Here is a 23,011-nt window from a genome sequence, read left to right as displayed (position 1 = left end):
GCCATAGAGCCATCTTTAGTGCCCGGGCCAACTTTGCTCCCATGGAGCCTTGGCTGCAGGAGAGAAAGAGAGAAATAGAGAGAAAGGAGGGGGGAAGGATAGAGAAGCAGATGGGCACTTCTGTGTGCCCTGGCTGGGAATCGAACCTGGGACTTCCACATGCTGGGCCTACGCTCTACCACTGACCCAACCAGTCAGGGCCCATGCTTTTATTTGTATATTTAAAAATACTAATGATCTAGTTTGTTATCTGTTCTGAGGCTATAAAAATATTCTTGTAGTATAGCACATGATTTAAATAAGATGCTACCTCTTGAGTTTTTGGGGTTTTTTTAGGTGATTGATTTTTAGAGAGAGAGAGAAGGGAGATGGAGAGGAAAGAGGGGAGAGAGAGAAAGAGACAGGTGGACAGACAGAGGAACAGAAGAACATGAATTTGTTGTCCCCATTTTTTTATGCATTCATTAGTTGAGTCTTCTGTGTGCCCTGACCCAGGTTGGAACTTGCAACTTTGGTGTTTGTGGACAATGCTCTAACCAAGTGAGCTACTCCGACAGGGCCACTGTTGCAATTTCCGATCCCTTGTGGGTATATACATGTTCCAGTATAGCCCTAGCTCTACTGTATGTCGATGGCATCCCTGATTTGACTTCCCGGCACAGTGGGACACACCTACTTAACAGCAGGGCTGGAAGCCTTTTTGATACTACTCTTGAGGCAGCTATGAGGATTCTACTTATCAGTGTTGAGACCAACTGCCACTGGAGGAAAGACATGACCAACTAACACACAAATTAGTTGTAAGAACCACACAGGCAAATTATTACTCACAAATCCTTTTGGTGTGCCTGGATACAGTTTAAAGGGGCCCCGTCTGCGTGCTCCTCTCAGCTGTCCTTGGTCAGAGTAGCGTAGACAGCAGCATGGAGATGGTCCATGTTCAATGTTGGAGTCTGGGCAACTACTGCGGGGGTGGGGGGGGGCGCTTAGCATTAGTACCTTTTCTGGCCTATGCCTTCTAACAGGTGTCAATCTACAGGATTAGGATTATCACTTCAAACCACCTTTTTGGGAGTTTCTAGTAGGGAGTCCTTTTAATGTTAATCTATGGAAATGTCACATCAAGTCACTTTAAAGGTGTTTCTAGGGAAGCTTCTTGTTTATGTTAACCTACAGAGTTATGACATCAAACCATTTTTTATCTATATATAACTTTACACACGTACTAACTGGGCCCTGAGCCAAAGGCAGAGTCTTAGTCTGCCTATTTTATCTGTACACACTAAATAAATTCCTGTCCAGACGGCATAGCCTTATTCACTTTCCTTAATTGCTTTTAATATTATATCCTAACTTATTTTTATGTATCTTCCATATTTTTCTATATTTCTATATATTTAATTACTATAACATTGTATTATTGTAACAATGCATTTGTTGATTTATATGCTATGTGTATATTATATACTCTCTCTGTGTAGCTTGGGAGGGTTACAAATAGAAACCAAATCAGAGCTTTGAAACTTTTATTTTTTCTTTTTGAAGTGCACTTGGTTGTTAAAAGAATATAAAAAAATGACAGGCAGATATATACATTCTATAACTCAAAGTTTAGCAAATAAATTCACATTTAAAATCACAAGGAAAACTATTAGAAGATTATTTTACCCTAGACCAGTGGTTCTCAAAGTGTGTGCCAGGGCGCACTGGTGTACCCTAGAAGACTTGCAGGTGTGCCCTATGGTATTCCAGAGAAATATGTGCCTATTGGGGACCAAAAAACCAACAGGGTTTTTGGAATTTAGATTTTTGGGGGACAGAGGTGTGGGGAATTAGCTGTAAACTGATAGCTGCCCAACCCCCCACCTTACTTGCCTGATTAGGTTGCAAAAGGCTGTTAAGCTGTGGTGCTGGATTGTTTACACTACCCCCCATGTTCCCCTAAAGACTGGAGGCAAGTTTCTTCTATCCTTTGTTTGGTGTAAAGTTAAGATGATATGTATGATGGGGGTTTTCAGCACTTGGTAAAATTCTTGGGTTGCCTTGGAAACGTGATCAAAGATCTCACCGATTCACTAATGACCAACTTTGCCCTATGAATAAAGAAAGACGTAATTTTTAGGCGCGCTTTGTTCATGACAGCAGCAATTACAGGGCCCTCCTGACCCCATATTTTCTTAATTCTGCATATTTTCTTAATTCCGCACCATTCCCACTTGGGACCTGGAACTACTAGCTGCACTGGTTCACAGCATGTGCCCAGATATAAAAATAAATTTACATGTTTCTTTTTTTTACAGAGACAGAGAGAGAGTCAGAGAGAGAGGGATAGATAGGGACAGACAGACAGGAACGGAGAGAGATGAGAAGCATCAATCAGTTTTTCGTTGCGACACCTTAGTTGTTCATTGATTGCTTTCTCATATGTGCCTTGACCGTGGGCCTTCAGCAGACCGAGTAACCCCTTGCTTGAGCCAGCAACCTTGGGTCCAAGCTGGTGAGCTTTACTCAAACCAGATGAGCCTGCACTCAAGCTGGCGACCTTGGGGTCTTGAGCCTGGGTCCTTGGCATTCCAGTCCAACTCTCTTTCCCCCGCGCCACCACTTGGTCAGGCTATATTTATTATTAGCACATCATTATATTATTTTTAGATAAATACACCCAAATAAAATGGATAGATTTCTCAAAAAGAACCGTGATATTGAAGAATCTCATTCTGGAAGTGAGCAAAAGTTAAGTATAAATAAAATAGGACTTGAAAGCTGAGAGGCAGCATTTAATTTTTAGCATTTTCTATCACTTAACACTGAATACTACGATTGGATTAGAAACCCATTCAGGGAAGTTTTAAGTGATTTAGGTTTAACATTAACAGAAGAAGAACTGGCAGCTATATCCACTGATTGTGGATTGATGATTAAACATAAGAAATTGTCTTTTGAAGCCTTTTGGGTTTCTATCATATAAAAGAAGAATATGCGGAAATATCTAAAAAAGCTTTGAACATTTTACTACATTTTTTTTTTAAACAGGGACAGAGAGCGAGTCAGAAAGAGGGATAGATAGGGACAGACAGACAGAAACGGAGAGAGATGAGAAGCATCAATCATCAGTTTTTCGTTGCGAGACCTTAGTTGTTCATTGATTGCTTTCTCATATGTGCCTTGACCGTGGGCCTTTAGCAGATCGAGTAACCCCTTGCTTGAGCCAGAGACCTTGGGTCCAAGCTGGTGAGCTTTGCTCAAACCAGATGAGCCCACGCTCAAGCTGGTGACATCGGAGTCTTGAACCTAGGTCCTTCGCATCCCAGTCCAACGCTCTATTGTTAAGCCAGTGGCCACGGCCACCATCACAGCAGCCTGGCCCATGCAGGTTCGCATTGGATTCGGACAGTCGGTAAAGAAACAATGGAGCCAAAAACTGGTGGGCCATCATCTTTAATCCTAGCTTGCACCCGGCAGGCAAGTAAAAACACACACTGGGCTCCAAAACCCACTCACATTCAGTGCTCACAAAGCTACTGACTTATCCGAGTTTCCTAGAATCAAAGGTTTCTAGCTTACCAGACTTATTCACCTATGTTCCCCATCTCCTTCCTTCCCTGCACAAACTGGCTTCTCACTCAGCACTCCACCATTTTGGCTGCTTCTCCTGGCCTCCTCCACATGGCCTTTCTCTGTTCTCCTCTCTGCTCTCTCCTCTAATATTAATTTCAGGAACCAAGAGCGCAAGCTCCTGTTCTGCCCCCATTTTATAGTGTAGAAATCAAAACTTTTAATCCAATATACAAAATAGGAAAGTCTCTAATACAAAGTCACTTATCTGGGGCATGATGGGATTGCACCACCTCACATCAAAAAGGGTGGGAAAGGCTTAGTCCTAGAACCAAGCCCTAGGCTACAAGGATCTTGCCTGCTCACAGGCCGCCCCAACACACATTAATATCACCTGGGTGACAGCTTCCACGTGGCAGTGCCATCTTTAACAAAGTGAGCATAATATATTTTATCTGCCCAGCATCTATCCACTACGCCACTGCCTGGTCAGACTTACTATAATTTTTAACATCCTATTTATGTGAATTAGGATTTTCTACCCTCAACACAATGAAGAGTAAAATGAGAGGAATTCTTCAATGTATTGATGAGGAAATGAGAGTTTGCCTTTCAAGTATAAGTTCTACCGAAAAGTTCTGTCGGTTTCTATCACAAGTTTCGACACGTAAGCACATGTTTATTTGGCGCATGCCTCTCTATTTTTATCACTTTATGTATACATACTGACGTAGCAAATTAACTAAAACAAAGTTTAGAAAAGAGGCTGGCGATGTTCAATAGGAAGAACATCATACTGCATCATGATAATGCCAGGCCACATGCTGCTTTGGGGACTCGTCAAAAAATTGCAGAACTAGGCTGAGAAATTATGTTGCATCCACCATATTCCCCGGACTTAGCACCCTCCGACTATCAATTGTTTTTGTCCTTACAAAATTTTTTGAAGGGTGTAAAGCCAGGAACCAAGGCCAGGGCTACTATCACAGCAGCCTTCTGGCCCATGCAGGTTCGCATTGGATTCGGACAGTCGGTAAAGAAACAGTGGAGCCAAAAACTGGTGGGCCATAGTCTTTAATTCTAGCTTGCACCCGGCGGGCAAGTAAAAAATACACACTGGGCTCCAAAACCCACTCACATTCAGTGCTCACAAAGCCACTGACTTATCCGAGTTTCCTAGAGTCAAAGGTTTCTAGCTCACCAGCCTTATTCTCCTCAGTTCCCCATCTCCTTCCTTATCCCAGATACAAACTCTACACAAACTGGCATCTCACTCAGCACTCCGCCATCTTGGCTGCTTTTCCTGGCCTCCTCCACGTGGCCTCCTTCCACTGCTGGCTCTACTTTCTTTGCTCTCTCATGCTAACCTCAGGAACCAAGAGCCAAGTCCTGTTCTGCCCCCATTTTATAGTGTAGCTTCACAACCTTTAATCCAATATACAAAACAGGGAAGTCTCTAATACAAAGTCACTTCTCTGAGGCATGATTGGATTGTACTGCCCTACAACAAAAAGGGTGGGAAAGGCTTAATCCCAAAACGAAGCCCCAGGCTATAAGGATTCTCAACACACATTAATATCACCTGGGCCACTGCCTCACATGAGCAGTGTTAACTTTAACAAAGTGAGCATAATACATTTTATCTGCCCAACAAAGGGCAAAAAATTAAAAAATGAAGAAGATATCAAACAAGCACTGGTTCAAATTTTCACATCAAAAGATAAAACATTTTTCAAAAATGGCATATACAAATTGCCCTCACTTTGGCAAGAAATCATTACTAATAATGGCAATTATATTATTTAATAAAGTTTATTGACAGAAAAATTTGTATTTTGTTTTATTCCAAAAATGGGCAGAACTTTCCGGTAGACCTTATATATGCCCAAACATTGAAGAAATCGCTAGGATACATCAGGCTCATGTTTTTCATAAGCACAAGAATGAAAAAACTTAACACATTTGCACCGGGACCTGCCAAATTTACTAAATTTTACTAAGAATGTATCTATATATATAAAAAGATAACATTTTTGTCTTTTTTTATTTTTAACCCCCTTTTTTATGAATTCTAAAAAGTATAACAAAAAATGTAACATAAAAATGTTTTTTTAATGTCAGAATAAATTTAATTTTGTCATATTTATTTTGTTTAATTACCATAAAAGCCTGCTTGGACTTCATATTTTTTAAAATTTGACTTAATTATTATAACATATTTCTCATAAATTTGTATATAGTGCGCCTACTATTATTTGTAGGATTTTAAATGCGTCCCCAATTCAAAGTTTGAGAGTCACTGCCCTAGACATTCCCCTCCAGAAAACAGGAACTCAAAAAGTTCCTGGAGTTTAACTGTCTGTTATATCTGAATACTACCACTAATAATAGTATGCAATTTTGAGATCAATGAATAATATTCATCAATTATTCTTAGCTTCACATGAGAAAAGACAAGCTTTCCACCCCTTGGCTTTACTTCTCATTCATATGAAGTATGTTAGGAAGAAATGAAAAATACGTATGTCAAAACAATCTTGTATATTTTATGTGCAGTTCATTATTTATTGTTGGGCGGATAAAGTGTATTATGCTCACTTTGTTAAAGATAACACGAGGAGGCCGCCGCCCAGGTGATATTAATGTGTGTTGGGGTGGGCTAAAGGCAGGCAGAATCCTTGTAGCCTGGGGCTTGGTTTTGGGATTAAGCCTTTCCTACCCTTTTTGATGTAGGGCAGTACAATCCAATCATGCCTCAGAGAAGTGACTTTGTATTAGAGACTTCCCTGTTTTGTATATTGGATTAAGGGTTTGGATTTCTACACTATAAAAGGGGGGGCGGAACGAGAGCTTGGTTTTTGGTTCCTGAGGTTAGCATGAGAGAGCAGAGAAAGTAGAGCCAGCAGCGGAAGGAGGCCACGTGGAGGAGGCCAGGAAAAGCAGCCAAGATGGCAGAGTGCTGAGTGAGATGCCAGTTTGTGTAGAGTTTGTATTTGGGATAAGGAAGGAGACGGGGAACAGAGGTGAATAAGTCTGGTGAGCTAGAAACCTTTGATTCTAGGAAACTCGGATAAGTCAGTGACTTTGTGAGCACTGAATGTGACTGGGTTTTGGAGCCCAGTGTGTATTTTTACTTGCCCGCCGGGTGCAAGCTAAATTAAAGACTATGGCCCACCAGTTTTTGGCTCCGCTGTTTCTTTACCGACTGTCCGAATCCAATGCGAACCTGCATGGGCCAGAAGGCTGCTGTGATAGTGGCTCTGGCCTTGGCTGCTGGCTTTACATTTATCAACTATACTTCAATAAAACTGCTATAAAACCTCCACACGAAACAAAAAAGAAATAAAAATTCTACTCTATATGGGAAAGAATTGCTTCCTTTATTTCTTAAGAGCAGTTAGTTGTTCTGGGGAACAACAAACTGCACAGAGCCTAGTAGCCTAAGGAAGCAAATTTTATCTAAGTAGTACCTTATTTATTAAGCCTTCATTTAGGTTACTATTTCAACTCAGTGAAATACTCTTTTAGTTTATTGTGTTACGCTGCAGTTATTTGAATGCTTTGTTTTTAGAGTATCATTTCCAGCTTCCAATTAGGATTTTAGAAGTTTGGGAAAAGAGCCTCAGAGGTGAAATATATATATTTTCTCCACGTGCCCCAAATAGCGTATTCTAATACTGTTTCGATGGACAGAGAGGAGCTATCACACTTGGGGCTGGGAGTGGCTGTTGTTAATATCCAACCCAGAGATCTAAGTGGGCTTCCGAAAGATCTCCAAATCCATAAAGACATTTTCCTTAGGATTCAACTCAAGAAGGCCAGGCTAGGTGTTTTTACTACTGAATGGAGGAAGTAGGGTGCTGAAGTTCACTCTGCAGACCCTTGCAGAGTTTACGGGTAAATTCGCGTCTCCCTGCCGGTTTTAGTTAGGGAGTGACAGGCCCGGCAGCTGGACCCGCCCAGGCTCTCGGGCGCACCTGAGACTCCAGGGGCGAAGGAGATGGGGAGGGCCGAAAACCTCCGCTCCCTCGGCCACCCAACCCTGGCCGCGGGGGCAGGAGACAGAAGGATGATTGACGGAGCTGATCAGTGGCTAGGGGATTGCAGAGGGTGGGGCGAAGAAGGGACAGCTGAGCTTTCCCCCTTAAACGGGTTGGGTTGGGTCTCGAGAAGAGCGCCCCCCGTCAGGCCTCCTGGCCTCCTTGAATGAGTTGTTATGGTAACAAATGACCGAACAGCCCCTTATGAACTGGCCAATGAGAGGGGCCGTCTCTTCCACCACACCTCCGAGCCTTTAGGTGTTGCGAAAAGAAGGGTAGGAGCATCGAGGAGACTGTGCCGCGACGTTCTGCGGAAGAGCCGGAGGAGGGCCTTGTGACGTTGCCGGAGGAGCCAATCACGCCTGTGTTTGTTCAACGGCCCCGCCCTCTTACCGCACATTTCCCCTCCCCTAGCTCATTTCGCACGACGCAGCGGTTGGGAACACAGACATTTTCGGAGCCGGAACCGCCACTGCCGGCGCCATTTTGTGTCTGTGGAGAAAGAGGCTTCTGTGGCGGCTGGAACTGGACGGAGAACACCCGTGAGAGGGCGGCGTTTCGTACCCGAGGTCCCCCCTGTGTCGTCCCCCAACCCCCCTCCGCGGTCAGCATGTGGTGAAGCCGGAGCCGCGAGAGACACAGGGAGAGGAAGAGGAGTCGGAAGGGAGGCGGGGTGTCGAGAGCGGCTTCAGCTTCGGCTGCGGCGGACCTCGGAGGGGGGCCGCGGCGCAATGTCAGAGCAGACGCCGGCCGAGGCCGGTACTGCGGGGGCCCGGGAGGACGCCTGTCGGGATTATCAGTCATCACTCGAAGACCTGACCTTCAATAGCAAACCGCACATCAATATGCTGACCATTCTAGCCGAGGAGAACCTGCCCTTCGCCAAGGAGATCGTCTCTCTCATCGAGGCCCAAACCGCCAAGGTTTTTATACACCCCGCAGCCTCCTATTCTTCTAATACTCCCTGATTTTAGTGTCAGCCTCATCCCAGGTCTCGCTTCCATCCAAAGGGGCACAGTGTTCCTCGTCTCCAACCCTCCCCCTCCAACTCTGGCTCGGTCTTGGGCCCAGGCTTCGAGCGTGGGCCTCTCGCGGGGGGAGGGAGCGGGGAGGGTACAGGGTGGAGTCCCACTTCCGCTCACCAACTCCTATTTAGGCCACCGCATTGTACGTCCTGACACACGCTTTGAATAGAGCCCTGTGGGGAGGAGGACTTAAAGGCAGGTTGTGGCGTGGGGAAGGAAGAGTCAAAACCATTTGAAGCCCCCGGGAAGGTGGGGAGTGGTTCCTCTCCTACTTTTCCCCTCGGTACCCCTTTGGGTAATCGTGCTCTGTGGGTTGGAAGGAGGTGAAGGGGGACCTGGGAGCGAGCTGTTGGTGGGTGGGAATAGGAGATTGGCCCCGAGTGGAGCAGCCGCTTGTTAGGAGCCCAACATGGCGCCTGAAAAGCACATGATGCAAAAGGGAAGAGAGAAGAATCCATTCCCTGCCAGCCAGGCAGCTGCTCACACCCGTCAGCCCCGTTTTGGGGTGGGGGCGGCTAGCTAGAACTTTAATTCTCCTCTCGGGGTGATTTATTTGTCCCCCAAAATGGGAAGTTGGGGTTGAGTGTGGGGCATGGGTGGCGGGGGGAGGAGATCTTATCCAGCCTGTAGGTGGAGAACTGGCCCATTGGGTAACAAGTACTTGCAGTTTTTTTTGAAAAGTTCAGCCCCTCCTCTTCTCTTTTTTTTCCTCCGTTCCCTCATAGTGAAGACGTGCTTTTCTTCACCCCTTGACAGAAGTGGTCCTCTGCCACCCTGTATTTCCCTGTAGTCCTTTCTCTGGATTCATGTGGGAGTGATATGTCACTTAAGTAAAGTTACTGTTAAACTTAGTTGTCATAATGCGTTTTAATAGCTTCCCAGCACTACTTTTTAAGTTATTTTTCAAGCTTGTACTTACAGTTTAGTTTTTTCTAGTTGTTAGTGATTGAAATTCAACAGGATGAGCTTCCTTTTAGCAGAGTGAACCCCTTTTAAAAGGCCACTTTAACAACAACCACCAATATATTGTTTAGAAGCGGTTTCTGTCTAGTGTAAAACTGAGTGGTCTGACTAATAAATGGTTTTGAAATGTGTGACTGGTATTATAAAATTTGTGAATAAAACATATAAAATATGTATTTGTCTTTTTTATTTACCTTTGTAAGGTGTAGAATCTGTTTCCAAGACTTATTTTTATCTACGTGGTTGTGTGTTTTAAACAAAAGTCTTTAAGTGACTTGGGTTCATTCTTTAGGTTCCATCCACTCTTGGGTAAATCTGTTCACAATATACACGGTTTCAGGTGGTCCTTGCATACCTTAATTTAAAGAGGACAAAAGTAAGGTTTTTTTTAGGGGCCCTACAAGTTTGTCATGCTCAGTCTGACAGCTAAAATACAAGCCTTCATTCTCCTTTTCCTGTGAATGTCTCTGAAACAGCTTTTTTTTTTTTTTTTTTTAAGTATGAGATTTAAAAAAGGAAGCATTCCTCATATTCAACATCCTTTTCTTGGTACCACAAACATGTTGGACATGAAAAACTTAGTTTTTGTCTTGTTGAAGGCTTAACTTGGCATTGAGTGCCTTTTAAAAAAAAGCAACAAGGAAATCACTCACGTTAAAAAAATAACATTGATTTTTAAAATCTAATTGCCTTGTATTGGGGGGGATTACTAATATTCCACAGAGCCTAATATATTTAGCAGCTCAGGTTGTCACTCAAGTTTCTTTTATTGGGTTTTAATGGACCCAGAAGATCTTCGAGAACTGAAAAGTAAATGGTGAATATAGTGATCACATTAAAACTTGTATTTGTGTATGGCTACACAGTGGTGAAAATAGATGGACTTTTTGCTGATAAAAGCTGCAGCTGAAATTTTTTTGGCACACGTTTCCTGGTTATTTTTGTAAAGCCAGATTGAGGAGAAGATGTGAAAGTAACTTTGGGAAAATACCTTTATGGGGTTGAGGGTGAGGGGAGGGATTTTCTGTCATTTGGTAGCAAACTGGCTTGGTTTTGTGTTTCTGGAGGTGAATGTTTGTGTCCTTATTCACTAGCATCTCAGCATTACTAAACTTAAGGATTCACACCTAATTTGACTCCTCCCATGAGGCAGTAGTAGTGAAAAAAATAGTACATGTAGGATCCACTTGTACAATAAAAAATTAGCCTGCTAAACAGATTTTGGGTTTATCGAGAGCCTGTTATAAGTACCACAATGACTAAAATGGTGTAAAACATGACATAAGATAGAGACACAGCAATAAAGCATTTGACATGTTGATTCTTAATTTACCCACATGCGTGGCCTTGTGAACCCTTTTATTAGATAATACTGTAAAAAAATTTTTCATACAAGGTTATTCAAAGGTTTCCTTAGCCAACTTTGGTTGTAGTAAAAGTTATTGGAAGCAAGAGCACTTCACACTTGTATGGGCAATTGGTTTTGTGAAATATGGAATTGTGTACGTCTGAGCTGTGAGCCTACCCTAGCTACAGATAGCTATGGGTAAGTGTTGTTCAGGGTTAAGATTCCTATACACATGGGATGGGTAAATGGGGATAATTTTTTTTTTTTTTAAATCATGGTTGCTCCAGTGGAGTCGGATTTGACACTTAGTTTATGTGGTGTGTCTTAAAGCTCCTCAGCAAGTCTGTGAGCCTGCTGATGCTTTCTGGAAACTTGCTGTGCCTTCTAAAGCCAGTGATGGGTAGGCATCCCAGTTGAACTGGGGCAACATTTATTTGCTTTGAAAAGGGCCGCCTGTATCTGCATCACCACTGGCTCTGCACAAAGTTAGAACCCCTGGTTTGTGCATGTCAGAGGAAAAATATTTCGACGGAGAGTCCATGCTGTGAAGAAAATCTTCAGGACAAATCCTGGTTTCCAGAGTCAAGTTCAACCTGATTTACATGACTCAGCGGCTACTCATCCAGTTTTTCTTGTATGGATAACAACTTGCTCCTTCCTGCAAGTTTAAGTGTTTTTTGCCATTGACTTCGTATGTGAAGTATATTTAATTTCTTTGTACATTGGATTATAGAGAAGTAATCCTAATGATTTTACAGGTAAAAGCTTCATAGACTTTAACATATAAAATTTTATGGAAATTAGAATTTCTGCCAGAAATCTGAAAACTTCATTGAGTTTAGGTACACCTTATAGGTTAATGTGGGTTGAACAGCTTATATTTGGATTGCAGAAAATATCCTCCCCCCCTTTTTGGTCACTTAAAACAGATCTTTACCATATGAACATGAAATTCCATTGAGTGTTAATATACTAGAGATTAAGGTTTTTAATGGTGATTTTGAGCTTATTTTGTATGCTCAACTAAAGATCACTGTAAGAAATGAGTACTTGATTGAACACAAATGTTTCATAAACGTTAATGCTAATTTAAAAATTATCAACAAGAATAGAGGTCTGTATTGTAGGTTTAAAAACTCACTTTTAAAAATACTTTGGTGGCAATTCATTATACTAAACTTCTCAGTTTCTTTTTATTCAGGCTCCTTCCTCAGAGAAGCTTCCTGTTATGTACCTTATGGATTCTATCGTGAAAAACGTTGGACGAGAGTATCTCACTGCCTTTACTAAAAATCTAGTTGCAACATTTATTTGTGTGTTTGAAAAGGTATATATGCATTTAGAAACATTTGAATTTTTAAAAAATGTGTTCCTGATTAAATAAATACTTGCCTTTGTGTTGGGTTTTCTTGGGTGGTGAAAATGTTTTACTTGGACATTTATCAGGTGCCATCATGAAGTTAGTGTTTTATGTTAGATTTTTAATGCAGATTGTAGGGGTTTTACATTACCCATTCAAGAATAGATGACATTTGGCCAAAAGATCTGAAGTTATCAAGAGTATTTCAAATTTCATTGTTTACATTTCTGGTGTTAGGATGTTGGCTATTCCTATCTGAAAAAAGTATCTACCACTGTGTCTCAACCTGTGATTGATACCTGAAACATTTGTGATTTTTTTTTTTCCTGGAAATGTTTCCTCTTGTTACTTTGTGTGAATATGTTTTATATGAATGTTCTAGGAATGTGTGAATAGTGGACCAGTTCATTGCTTTAGGTTATATTGAAAATACTTTTTACCCCCTTAGAGTATAAAAGAAAAGCTTGTTAGTTTTATATCTACAGACTATATTCTTTTGATAACACTGAATCTGGTAGTTTGGTGAATACCCAGTATTAAGTTGAAGACAAGGGATTTGCTGAAGTAATTATCTTCCTTTCAGGCTTTATCTTTCACACTTAGCAAAAGGGCATTTATAAGATATTTAGATTTAGTTACAGTTTTCTAACAAAACATTGGTAGTTCTTATATTTTAGATGTACTTGTTCAGAGAAAACAGTTGTCAGACTTGGAAAATTAGGATTATTTTGAAAGAATTATTCAGTATCAGGTTTTATTTGTTAGAAAATGTAGTTGCTACTTGAGTAATTTTCTCTAAGTTCCTAGAGAAAAATAATACTAAGTATGTATATGTAGAAGAAATTTGGAAGGCTGTATTTGAAATTGTATTAAGGAGCTTGTTAGTAGTGTATTATAGATCTTTATTAAATACTTCTTACCTGAGCCTATAGCTTTGGAGAAGTTGACTTTGCTTTATTTGAAGGTGGGGAACTAAGCCAACCTCTTGGTTTCAATTTTAGTATGTTCAAATTCATTTGCATGTTTGGTAGAATACCTTGACTGAATCTAACTGGGCCTTAACACTAGTTAATGAAAATGACCTTGTAGTAAATCTAATTTATTATCTAAAAACTTAAATGTAGTAAGGCTTTATTATCCTACAGTTAAGTACCTAATTCAGTTTTTTTAAGTACTAGGTTTCTCTGATGGCTAATTTTTAAAATACTGCTACTATGCCCATTGTTGTTTAAGTATGAGCAGTTATTTAAAACTAAAGCTCATCAGTGGGTAAGATTTTGAATTTTAATAATTAAGGTGCCTTCCACACCACAAATAGCTTGTTCTTAAGTATCAACCATATTGTATTGCAGAAGATTGGGAGTGAGATAGTTTTGTCTAAATTTTAACTTTGTACTACCACATAAATAATTTAAGAAACTTAAGCCATCAGGTAAACTTTTGTAGTTGTGTTAATTTTGTCCGGAGTTAAGAATAATACTAGGAATGCTAAATTAAGCCCTAAAATATGGAAATGTTCATTTTTTTTTCCAATGGGCCTTTTTTATTTAGTGACAGGCAAGTTGAAGAAAGACCATGTGTCATTCAGTTTCTTTTGCACATCTGCATTCTTGACAGAAGACACTTTCAAGTTTTTCTGAAGCACATGAGCATCTCTGGGCTTTGTAGTAGTTCTTTATCTCAGTATTTTCAAAGCCATACTTCCTGTAGAAATTGTACTTTTGAAAGTACAGATTAGCCAGTGGTTTGCTTTCATGAATGCTAAGTGATGATTGCTTTTTCTCAAAAAATTTTTTTTGAGGGAGAAACTTATTTTACATTTGCCAACCAAATATATTTTGAATACTTAATTTTATGTAATTATGAATAAGTGTGCTATATGTGAAGTGGAACAGATTGATGTAGCTTTATATTTAATATTTAAAACATTCTATAGTAACTTAACAAGCCATAGAATTGTTCTGTTGTTCTAGGTGGATGAAAATACTAGAAAAAGTTTATTTAAGTTACGTTCTACATGGGATGAAATATTCCCATTGAAGAAACTTTATGCCCTGGATGTCAGAGTCAATTCGTTAGATCCTGCTTGGCCTATTAAACCTCTACCCCCCAATGTGAATACATCTAGCATCCATGTGAATCCTAAATTTTTAAATAAATCGGTAAGTTTTACATGAATGATATGTAACTAATACTTTTAACTGTCAAATTATGACTTCACTAAAATTTTTTGCCAGAAAATAATATCAACAGTTTTCTGTGCTGAAATGGTTTAGTTAAAAATTTTTTCCCTTTAGGTTCACAGTGCATTTAAAAATATGTTCTTATTTAGGTGTTATTTTGATTTTACATTTCTGAAAAGTTTTCTGTATGCTTTTAAACATGATTGGTTGTGTAAAATTATGGATGGTATTTATGAAGAGATAAGTTGATAATTTTTAGTTCCCTCTTCTTTTTTTAGCTGTGATACGTAGCTTTTTTTTTTTTAACAAGTAATTTTCTCTTATAGCCAGAAGAACCTTCAACACCTGGCACAGTGGTCAGTTCCCCTAGCATCTCCACTCCTCCCATTGTTCCTGACATACAAAAGAATCTTACCCAAGAACAACTAATAAGGCAGCAGTTACTAGCAAAACAAAAACAGTTACTAGAACTTCAGCAGAAAAAGCTGGAGCTTGAACTGGAGCAAGCTAAAGCACAATTGGTAAGTAGAGGAAATTTGCATTTTAAATATTCTAAACATATCTTCCGATAGAAAAATAATTATTTTGTAATTGAGTTGTATTAACATTACTTTATTAATAGTGTATTTTTATTTCACAAATTATAGTATATTTTTTAGAGCAATATTTTTAAAGATTTTATTTTGGTTTTACAGAGAGAGGAGGTGGGGGAGGGCAAGAACTATCAATTTTCAGTTCCTTCACTTTAGTTGTTCATTGGTTGGTTGTCATATGTGCCTTGATTCGGCAAACCCAGGGTTTTGAACCAGTGACTTCAGCATTTCAGGTTGACGCTCTGTCCACTACACCACTACAGACCCGGCAGTTAGAGCAAATTTTTATATCCTTATTGTAAAACTCATTGGAATATAAACTACATTATTTTCTTTTAATTATTTTCTAGTGTATTGCTATCTTCTAAGATAACACCTTAGTTTTGTTAATTATATGTGGTTTAATATGAGTCCCAGTATTGTAGGCGTGTTGTAGTGAATGTTGTTCCAGAGTTTGGAACTTGAAATCAGATTTCTAGAAGGCAACAAAAGAAAAAACCATCACAGAATTAAGGACTCTAGGAAGATTACGTGTTTATACGCACGAATGACCCACTAAGTTGTTTTATTTGGCACTTAAATTTGAGAGTAAGGAGGTATATAGAAAGAGTTTTATAAATTTACTATCAGTGCTACTTTTGGAGGAACTAAATTTTATAACAATGTATCTGATATTACTGACTCCTATGAAGCTGGAGTGCAATTAGTAATTTCTTAGCAGCAGTCTGGCTTAGAAACCTGATTAATTAGGAAGTGGGAGGATTTTTTCTCATCTACTTAGAGATTATAAAAACCCAAAGTAAAAAGGATTAGTAAGAAATAATTGGCCATATATATATGTATATATATATATAATAAACTTTTCACTTTAGTCTCCACTTAAAAAGTAGTATACAATATAAAAACAATTTTGAAAAAAATGAATTTGTTGCATAAAGCATATTTTTAGGTTTCAATTTCTTGATAAGTAATCTGCACATTTTGCAGTATTAACATGAACATTTATTTGTATATTTCAGGCAGTTTCTCTTAGTGTTCAGCAGGAAACATCCAACTTAGGTCCTGGATCTGCACCATCCAAATTACATGTTTCACAAATTCCCCCTATGGCAGTTAAAACTCCCCTTCAGGTGCCTGTGCCACCTGAGAAAATCCGTCCAGGTCCGTCCTTACAAATTCAGGATTTGAAAGGAACAAACCGGGATCCCCGTCTTAATAGGATGAGTCAACATTCTTCTCATGGAAAAGATCAAAGTCACAGAAAAGAATTCCTAATGAACACATTAAACCAATCTGATATTAAGACAAGTAAAACTATACCCTCTGAAAAACTAAGTTCATCCAAACAAGAAAAAAGTAAATCAGGTGAAAAAATAACCAAGAAAGAAATTGACCAGTTAGATTCTAAATCTAAATCTAAATCTAAATCACCATCACCTTTGAAAAACAAATTATCTCACACTAAAGACTCGAAAAATCAAGAATCTGAATGCCCCAGGGTGTCTGATATGAGCAAGAGAGATCCAAGATTAAAAAAACATCTTCAAGATAAGACTGATAGCAAAGATGATGATATAAAAGACAGGAGAAAAACAGAAAAAAAGGATAAAGATGAGCATATGAAATCATCTGAACACAGACTGGTTGGAAGTAGAAATAAAATTGTTAATGGCATTGTACAAAAACAGGATACAATAATGGAAGAATTGGAAAAACAGGGAACAAAACCTGGGAGATCAAGTACTAGAAAGCGGTCACGATCACGATCACCCAAGTCTCGGTCACCAATTATACATTCTCCTAAGAGAAGAGATAGGCGGTCACCCAAACGAAGGCAAAGGAGTATGTCTCCAACCTCGACTCCCAAAGCTGGAAAGATTCGCCAGTCGGGGTGTAAGCCGTCACATATGGAAGAATTTATGCCACCTTCCAGAGATGAAAGAAACGCTAAGAGAAGTACTAAACAGGATGTTCGAGATCCAAGGCGAATAAAAAAGACTGAAGATGACCGACTACAAGAAACTGCAAGTCAGCATTCTATAAAGTCAGGCACTGAACCAAAGGAGAATGTAGAAAATTGGCAAAGTTCCAAGTCTACCAAAAGATGGAAATCTGGTTGGGAAGAAAATAAAAGGTAGGATGTTCACATTTTTAATCAAGTAGAACAATATGTACATTTAAAAACAACCTAAAAATTGGTTAATGTTTATTGGGTGCTATCATTGGTGCTTTATTTTTCTTTTAAGTTCTTATAAAATTGTATGTTAAATACCGTTCTTATTGTACAGATAAGGAAAGTAAAGTTTAGAAAGATTAATCTACCAAATGCTGTACATTTAGGACATGCGAGAATTAGAATTTATATCTGATTTTTTTGACTTAAGATCTTGTTCTCTTAAACCAGGGGTCCCCAAACTTTTTACACAGACCCTTAGACCGTTGGAGGGCTGCCACATACAGTGCTCCTCTCACTGACCACCAATGAAAGAGGTGCCCCTTCCAGAAATGTGGAAGTGCAGTGGGGCTGGATAAATGGCCTCAGGGGGCTGCAGTTTGGGGACGCCTGTTAAACATTTAATTAACTTTTATGATTACATATATTCACTGTAACTAGATCCTTTGAAAAGGATTCCTAAATATGGTTCTGAGTGTTTTAAAAAATTTTATGAAGTAACATACTGCTTTTATGGTTTCAGCTTACAACAGGTTGATGAACATAGTAAATCTCCTCATCTAAGGCATAGGGAAAGCTGGTCAAGCACTAAAGGAATCTTGTCACCTCGAACCCCAAAGCAGCAGCATCGATTAAGTGTAGATGCCAATCTTCAGATTCCTAAAGAGTTAACTGTTGCAAGCAAAAGAGAATTACTTCAAAAGGTAGTACTGTGATCCCATGTAATCATTATTCCCTTTGTCTAAGTATTTTTGTAAATATTTTTTATATTTAAAACACTTGATTTCCTTTTATCACCCCATGCAGACGAGTGAACGTTTAGATTCTGGTGAAATTACACAGGATGAGTTCCTTGTTGTTGTGCATCAAATTCGACAGCTATTTCAGTATCAAGAAGGTAAACATAGATGCAATGTACGCGATAGTCCTACAGAAGAAAATAAAGGTGGATTAAAAAAGAAACCTCTCTTATCTGATGCTGAATTAACCTACTATGAACATAAAGCAAAACTGAAAAGGACACAGGTTCAGCATTCATTTCCAAGACTTGATCTCTTAGATCCTGATATTTTTGACTACCCTTTGACTGATGCCTTGTTGTCTGGAATAGAATGTGAGCCATCCAAAAGTAAACATGCAAGTAGGAATAGTGGAGCACAGTTTGACAGAAAAGAACAATTTAGTGAAAGAGCAAGACGTCTTTCTCCTATATCTGGGAGTCGTACTTATGCTGAGAATCTTCCACCCCATGAGGGCCGGAGAAGACATGACGAGCAAGTCTCTGCTAAAGGTAGAAAGTTAAATCAGATTATGCCTATTGAATCACACAGCAGTGAAGGGAAAATGAGCAAGCTAAGTGGGGATGGATTTTTGTGACTGTTCAGACTACCTCTTTTTTTTTTTTAATTTGTTTTTTTCCTCTGTGGGAAGGGAAGAGAGCTAATTTAAGGCCAACTGTATGTTAGGTACTTTACTAGGTTCTTTATGTAATCTGATTTAATCCTCAAAACACCTCTATGAAATAGATTATTATCCCCATTTTACAGTTAGGAATTAAGATCAGAGAGGTTAAATAACTTGCTCTTTAAGTCAAATAATTACTAAGTTGACAGAATGGGGATTTTTTTTTACCCAGGTGTGTCTGACTCTAGAGGGTATCTTTTACCTGATGTTTGATGTTGTCTTTTTTTCTCCCCTCTTAAAGTGAGATAGTATGGATATTTTTGGATAAACATTTACATGAATATAGAAAGACTTTAAGATAACTTTATGTAAATACAGATTCAGGGAAAGTAATTATTTTTCTTTTTACAAGGTGTACGAGAAGAGCAGAGATCACCATTCAATGATCGTTTTCCACTTAAGCGACCTAGATATGAAGATTCAGATAAACCATTTGTAGATAGCCCAGCATCACGGTTCGCCGGCCTTGATACAAATCAGCGACTTACAGCATTAGCTGAAGACAGACCATTATTTGATGGACCTAGTAGGCCATCAGTAACTAGAGATGGCCCAACCAAGATGATTTTTGAAGGACCTAATAAATTAAGCCCTAGAATTGATGGACCTCCTACACCAGGTTCTCTTCGGTTTGATGGGTCACCTGGACAAATGGGGGGAGGTGGCCCTTTGAGATTTGAAGGACCACAAGGTCAGCTAGGAGGCCCATGTCCTTTGAGATTTGAGGGTCCTCCAGGACCAGTAGGGGCACCACTGCGCTTTGAGGGGCCAGTTGGTCAAGCAGGTGGAGGTGGTTTTCGGTTTGAAGGTTCTCCTGGTCTGAGGTTTGAGGGATCTGCAGGTGGTCTACGATTTGAAGGACCAGGGGGCCAGCCTGTGGGTGGTCTCAGATTTGAGGGACATCGGGGTCAACCGGTTGGTGGTCTAAGGTTTGAGGGACCTCATGGTCAACCTGTGGGTGGACTTAGATTTGATAATCCCCGAGGTCAACCTGTAGGTGGACTTAGATTTGAGGGGGGTCATGGTCCGTCAGGGGCTGCAATCAGGTTTGATGGACCTCATGGTCAGCCAGCAGGTGGGATCAGATTTGAGGGTCCTTTGCTACAGCAAGGAGTTGGAATGAGGTTTGAGGGCCCCCATGGTCAGTCAGTAGCTGGTCTGAGGTTTGAAGGACAACATAATCAACTTGGTGGAAACCTTAGGTTTGAGGGTCCACATGGTCAACCGGGGGTTGGGATTAGGTTTGAGGGACCGTTAGTCCAACAGGGAGGTGGAATGAGGTTTGAAGGTCCTGTACCAGGAGGTGGCCTGAGAATTGAAGGGCCTCTGGGTCAAGGTGGTCCAAGATTTGAAGGTTGTCATGCTTTAAGGTTTGATGGTCAGCCAGGTCAGCCATCACTCCTCCCACGATTTGATGGACTACATGGTCAACCAGGTCCTAGATTTGAAAGAACTGGTCAGCCAGGCCCACAGAGGTTTGATGGACCACCTGGACAGCAAGTTCAACCAAGATTTGATGGTGTGCCTCAAAGATTTGATGGTCCACAACACCAGCAAGCATCAAGGTTTGATATTCCCCTTGGTCTTCAAGGCACACGATTTGACAATCATCCTTCACAAAGGCTTGAATCAGTTTCTTTCAACCAGACCGGTCCATATAATGATCCACCTGGCAATGCTTTTAATGCCCCATCCCAAGGACTGCAGTTCCAGAGACATGAACAAATATTTGATTCACCTCAAGGACCAAATTTTAATGGACCACATGGCCCTGGAAACCAGACTTTCTCAAATCCCCTTAACAGAGCTTCTGGACACTATTTTGATGAAAAGAATCTTCAGAATTCTCAGTTTGGAAACTTTGGCAATTTACCTGCTCCAATAACAGTAGGAAATATTCAGGCATCTCAACAGGTACATAAGTCTTTATTTTTAAATTATGTTGTGTGGAGATATGAACAGTTTTTAATATTTCTAGGGTTTAAGGAGGTTTTCAGGAGATAGTTTATTCTACAGATTGGACAATTTTCACTACTTTAAAATTTAAAACTTCACGTGCTAAGAAAATGGGAAGAGAGTCTTTTTCTGAAATTTGCAATTTCAATCCAAAATTGCCCTTTCAAGTATCTAGAGAAAACTCTCTTTCATACATACACCCCCCTTTTTTTAGTAGACTTTATTATTTTATTTTTATTTATTTTTGTGTGTGTATGACAGAAAGACAGATAGGGACAGACAGGAAGGAAGAGAGATGAGAAGCATCAATTCTCTGTTGCAGCTCCTTAGTTGTTCATTGATTGCTTTCTCATATGTGCCTTGACCAGGGGGATACAGCAGACCAAGTGACGCCTCGCTCAAACCAGATGAGCCTGCGCTCAAGCTGGCGACCCCAGGGTTTTGAACCTGGGTCCATTATGTTCCAATCTGATGTTTTATCCACTGTACCACTACCTGATCAGGCTAGACTATATTTTTAGAGTAGTTTTAGGTTCATAACAAAGTTATACTGGAGGTATAGATATTTCCTATATACCTCTTGGCTTCATACATGCATAGCCTCCCTGTTACCTGTGCATGTGTGTTTTTAGGCCTCAAAGCCAGTAAAGCATTATATACTTGGGAGGGTGTTTTATCGATCTCTGTTACATTGTAGAACTGTGATAAGTTTTAAAGTAACCATAGTTTATTATTCCTTAGCCTGAGTTAAATATGAAATTGCCCATGCTTTTACAGTCTATGATTCTTTTTCTTCCTCTCTTCCTACTTTTCACCACCTTTTCAGTCAGTCATTTCAGTCACATAGGGTTATTTGATATTAATAACAACACAGCAAACCTGTGACATGTCTTCCAAATGTATTCATTTTATCATCTAAACATGTACAATCACCTGTTGTTGTTTTTCTACGTACATTTGAAAATGCATTTTGAAATAATTTTAAAGCAATGTGCTTAAAATTTGTGATTAATTCAGTTGAATTTATTTAATACTTCTGCTTGCCTGCTGATATTCTCCTAGGCTAAATTTACTTTTTTTCGAGGTGCTTAAGCTTTCTTACTAAGACAAAATCACTTTATACTAGTAACATTGCATAGAAGAAAATGTAAAACAAGAATAAGATTTTAAAAGCATATTACTAAAAGCATATTCTGTTGATATCAAATTGTTTGAAAAAATAATTGCCCTGCTTAGTTAGATTTACTCTCTTGTATGTTCTTAAAAGAAATGATACTATTATTGACAGATATGCTAGAATGGGATTTGACTTAGTCTTGCTTCCTACATTATACAGAATTGGTGGGATTTTTATCACGTATACATGCCACTGAAAGTTTACATGGATACTGAACATGGCTTATGAATGGATATTTGTTTACATAGCAGAAACATGTAGAAGTCCTACCTTACTCTGGACTGCAAATACAGTATTTGTATGCCTGTAGAGTGGTTTTTCATGACTTTTTTCAACATTCCCTTGATGTCTTTTATAGAAATCTACTTTATAACCTAAAGTATGGTGGCCAAGCAGATGATCACAAAGGGGTTAGATTGCTAATTAAAACTGGCTTTAGACATCTCTGGTGAGGTCAGGAGTTAGGGGCTTATCTTTGCTGCTAACTAGCCATTATGACTGTGTACAGGTTACATCTGGATGTTAGATCTTCTGTTTGTAAAATAAGAAAGCACCAGCAAGTAAAGTGATTTGTGTAAGGTCACACAGCTAATTGTTGGCTACCTTATATTTTCATAGTATCTTAGACTTCTCAAAGAAGCTTCACATCCATTCTCAGTTCTTTGTAATTCTATGAAACAGATTCAGGAAGGTATTATTCCTTTTTTGTGAAAGCCTAGAAGTGAAGTGACCCAGTCAAGTTACACTCTTAGATTTTTTTTTTTTTTTTAATAAGTTTTATTTATTTATTTATTTTACAGAGACAGAGAGTGAGTCAGAGAGAGGGATAGACAGGGACAGACAGACAGGAACGGAGAGAGATGAGAAGCATCAATCATCAGTTTCTCGATGCGTGTTGCGACTTCTTAGTTGTTCATTGATTGCTTTCTCACATGTGCCTTGACCATGGGCCTTCAGCAGACCGAGTAACCCCCCGCTGGGGCCAGCGACCTTGGGTCCAAGCTGGTGAACTCTTTGCTCAAGCCAGATGAGCCAGCGCTCAAGCTGGCGACCTCGGGGTCTCGAACCTGGGTCCTTCCGCATCCCAGTCCGACGCTCTATCCACTGCGCCACCACCTGGTCAGGCCACTCTTAGATTTTTATTCTCATAGAAACCAGGCCTTATGAGCTCTGT

General features: G+C 39.7%; 1 protein-coding gene across 2 annotated transcripts in view; it reads left to right on the top strand.

Moving 5' to 3' along the window:
• The first annotated feature begins 8,029 nt into the window (after positions 1-8,029).
• Positions 8,030-23,011, top strand: part of PCF11 (PCF11 cleavage and polyadenylation factor subunit) — a 28,996-nt gene continuing 14,014 nt past the window's right edge. Inside the window, exons 1-8 of one of the 2 annotated variants that reach the window (XM_066249239.1) lie at positions 8,030-8,518; positions 12,133-12,258; positions 14,265-14,453; positions 14,801-14,995; positions 16,087-17,201; positions 17,764-17,944; positions 18,048-18,138; positions 19,057-20,618. In XM_066249239.1, coding sequence (XP_066105336.1) covers positions 8,327-8,518; positions 12,133-12,258; positions 14,265-14,453; positions 14,801-14,995; positions 16,087-17,201; positions 17,764-17,944; positions 18,048-18,138; positions 19,057-20,618 — 3,651 coding nt within the window. In that variant the 5' untranslated portion in view covers positions 8,030-8,326. Of the gene's footprint in view, positions 8,519-12,132; positions 12,259-14,264; positions 14,454-14,800; positions 14,996-16,086; positions 17,202-17,763; positions 17,945-18,047; positions 18,532-19,056; positions 20,619-23,011 lie in introns of both variants that reach the window. The other variant, XM_066249229.1, reaches the window with a different exon arrangement.

The sequence above is a fragment of the Saccopteryx bilineata genome, chromosome 1 (assembly GCF_036850765.1).
Source record: "Saccopteryx bilineata isolate mSacBil1 chromosome 1, mSacBil1_pri_phased_curated, whole genome shotgun sequence".
NCBI classification, from domain to species: domain Eukaryota; kingdom Metazoa; phylum Chordata; class Mammalia; order Chiroptera; family Emballonuridae; genus Saccopteryx; species Saccopteryx bilineata.
This window is presented reverse-complemented; position numbering and strand designations above follow the sequence as displayed.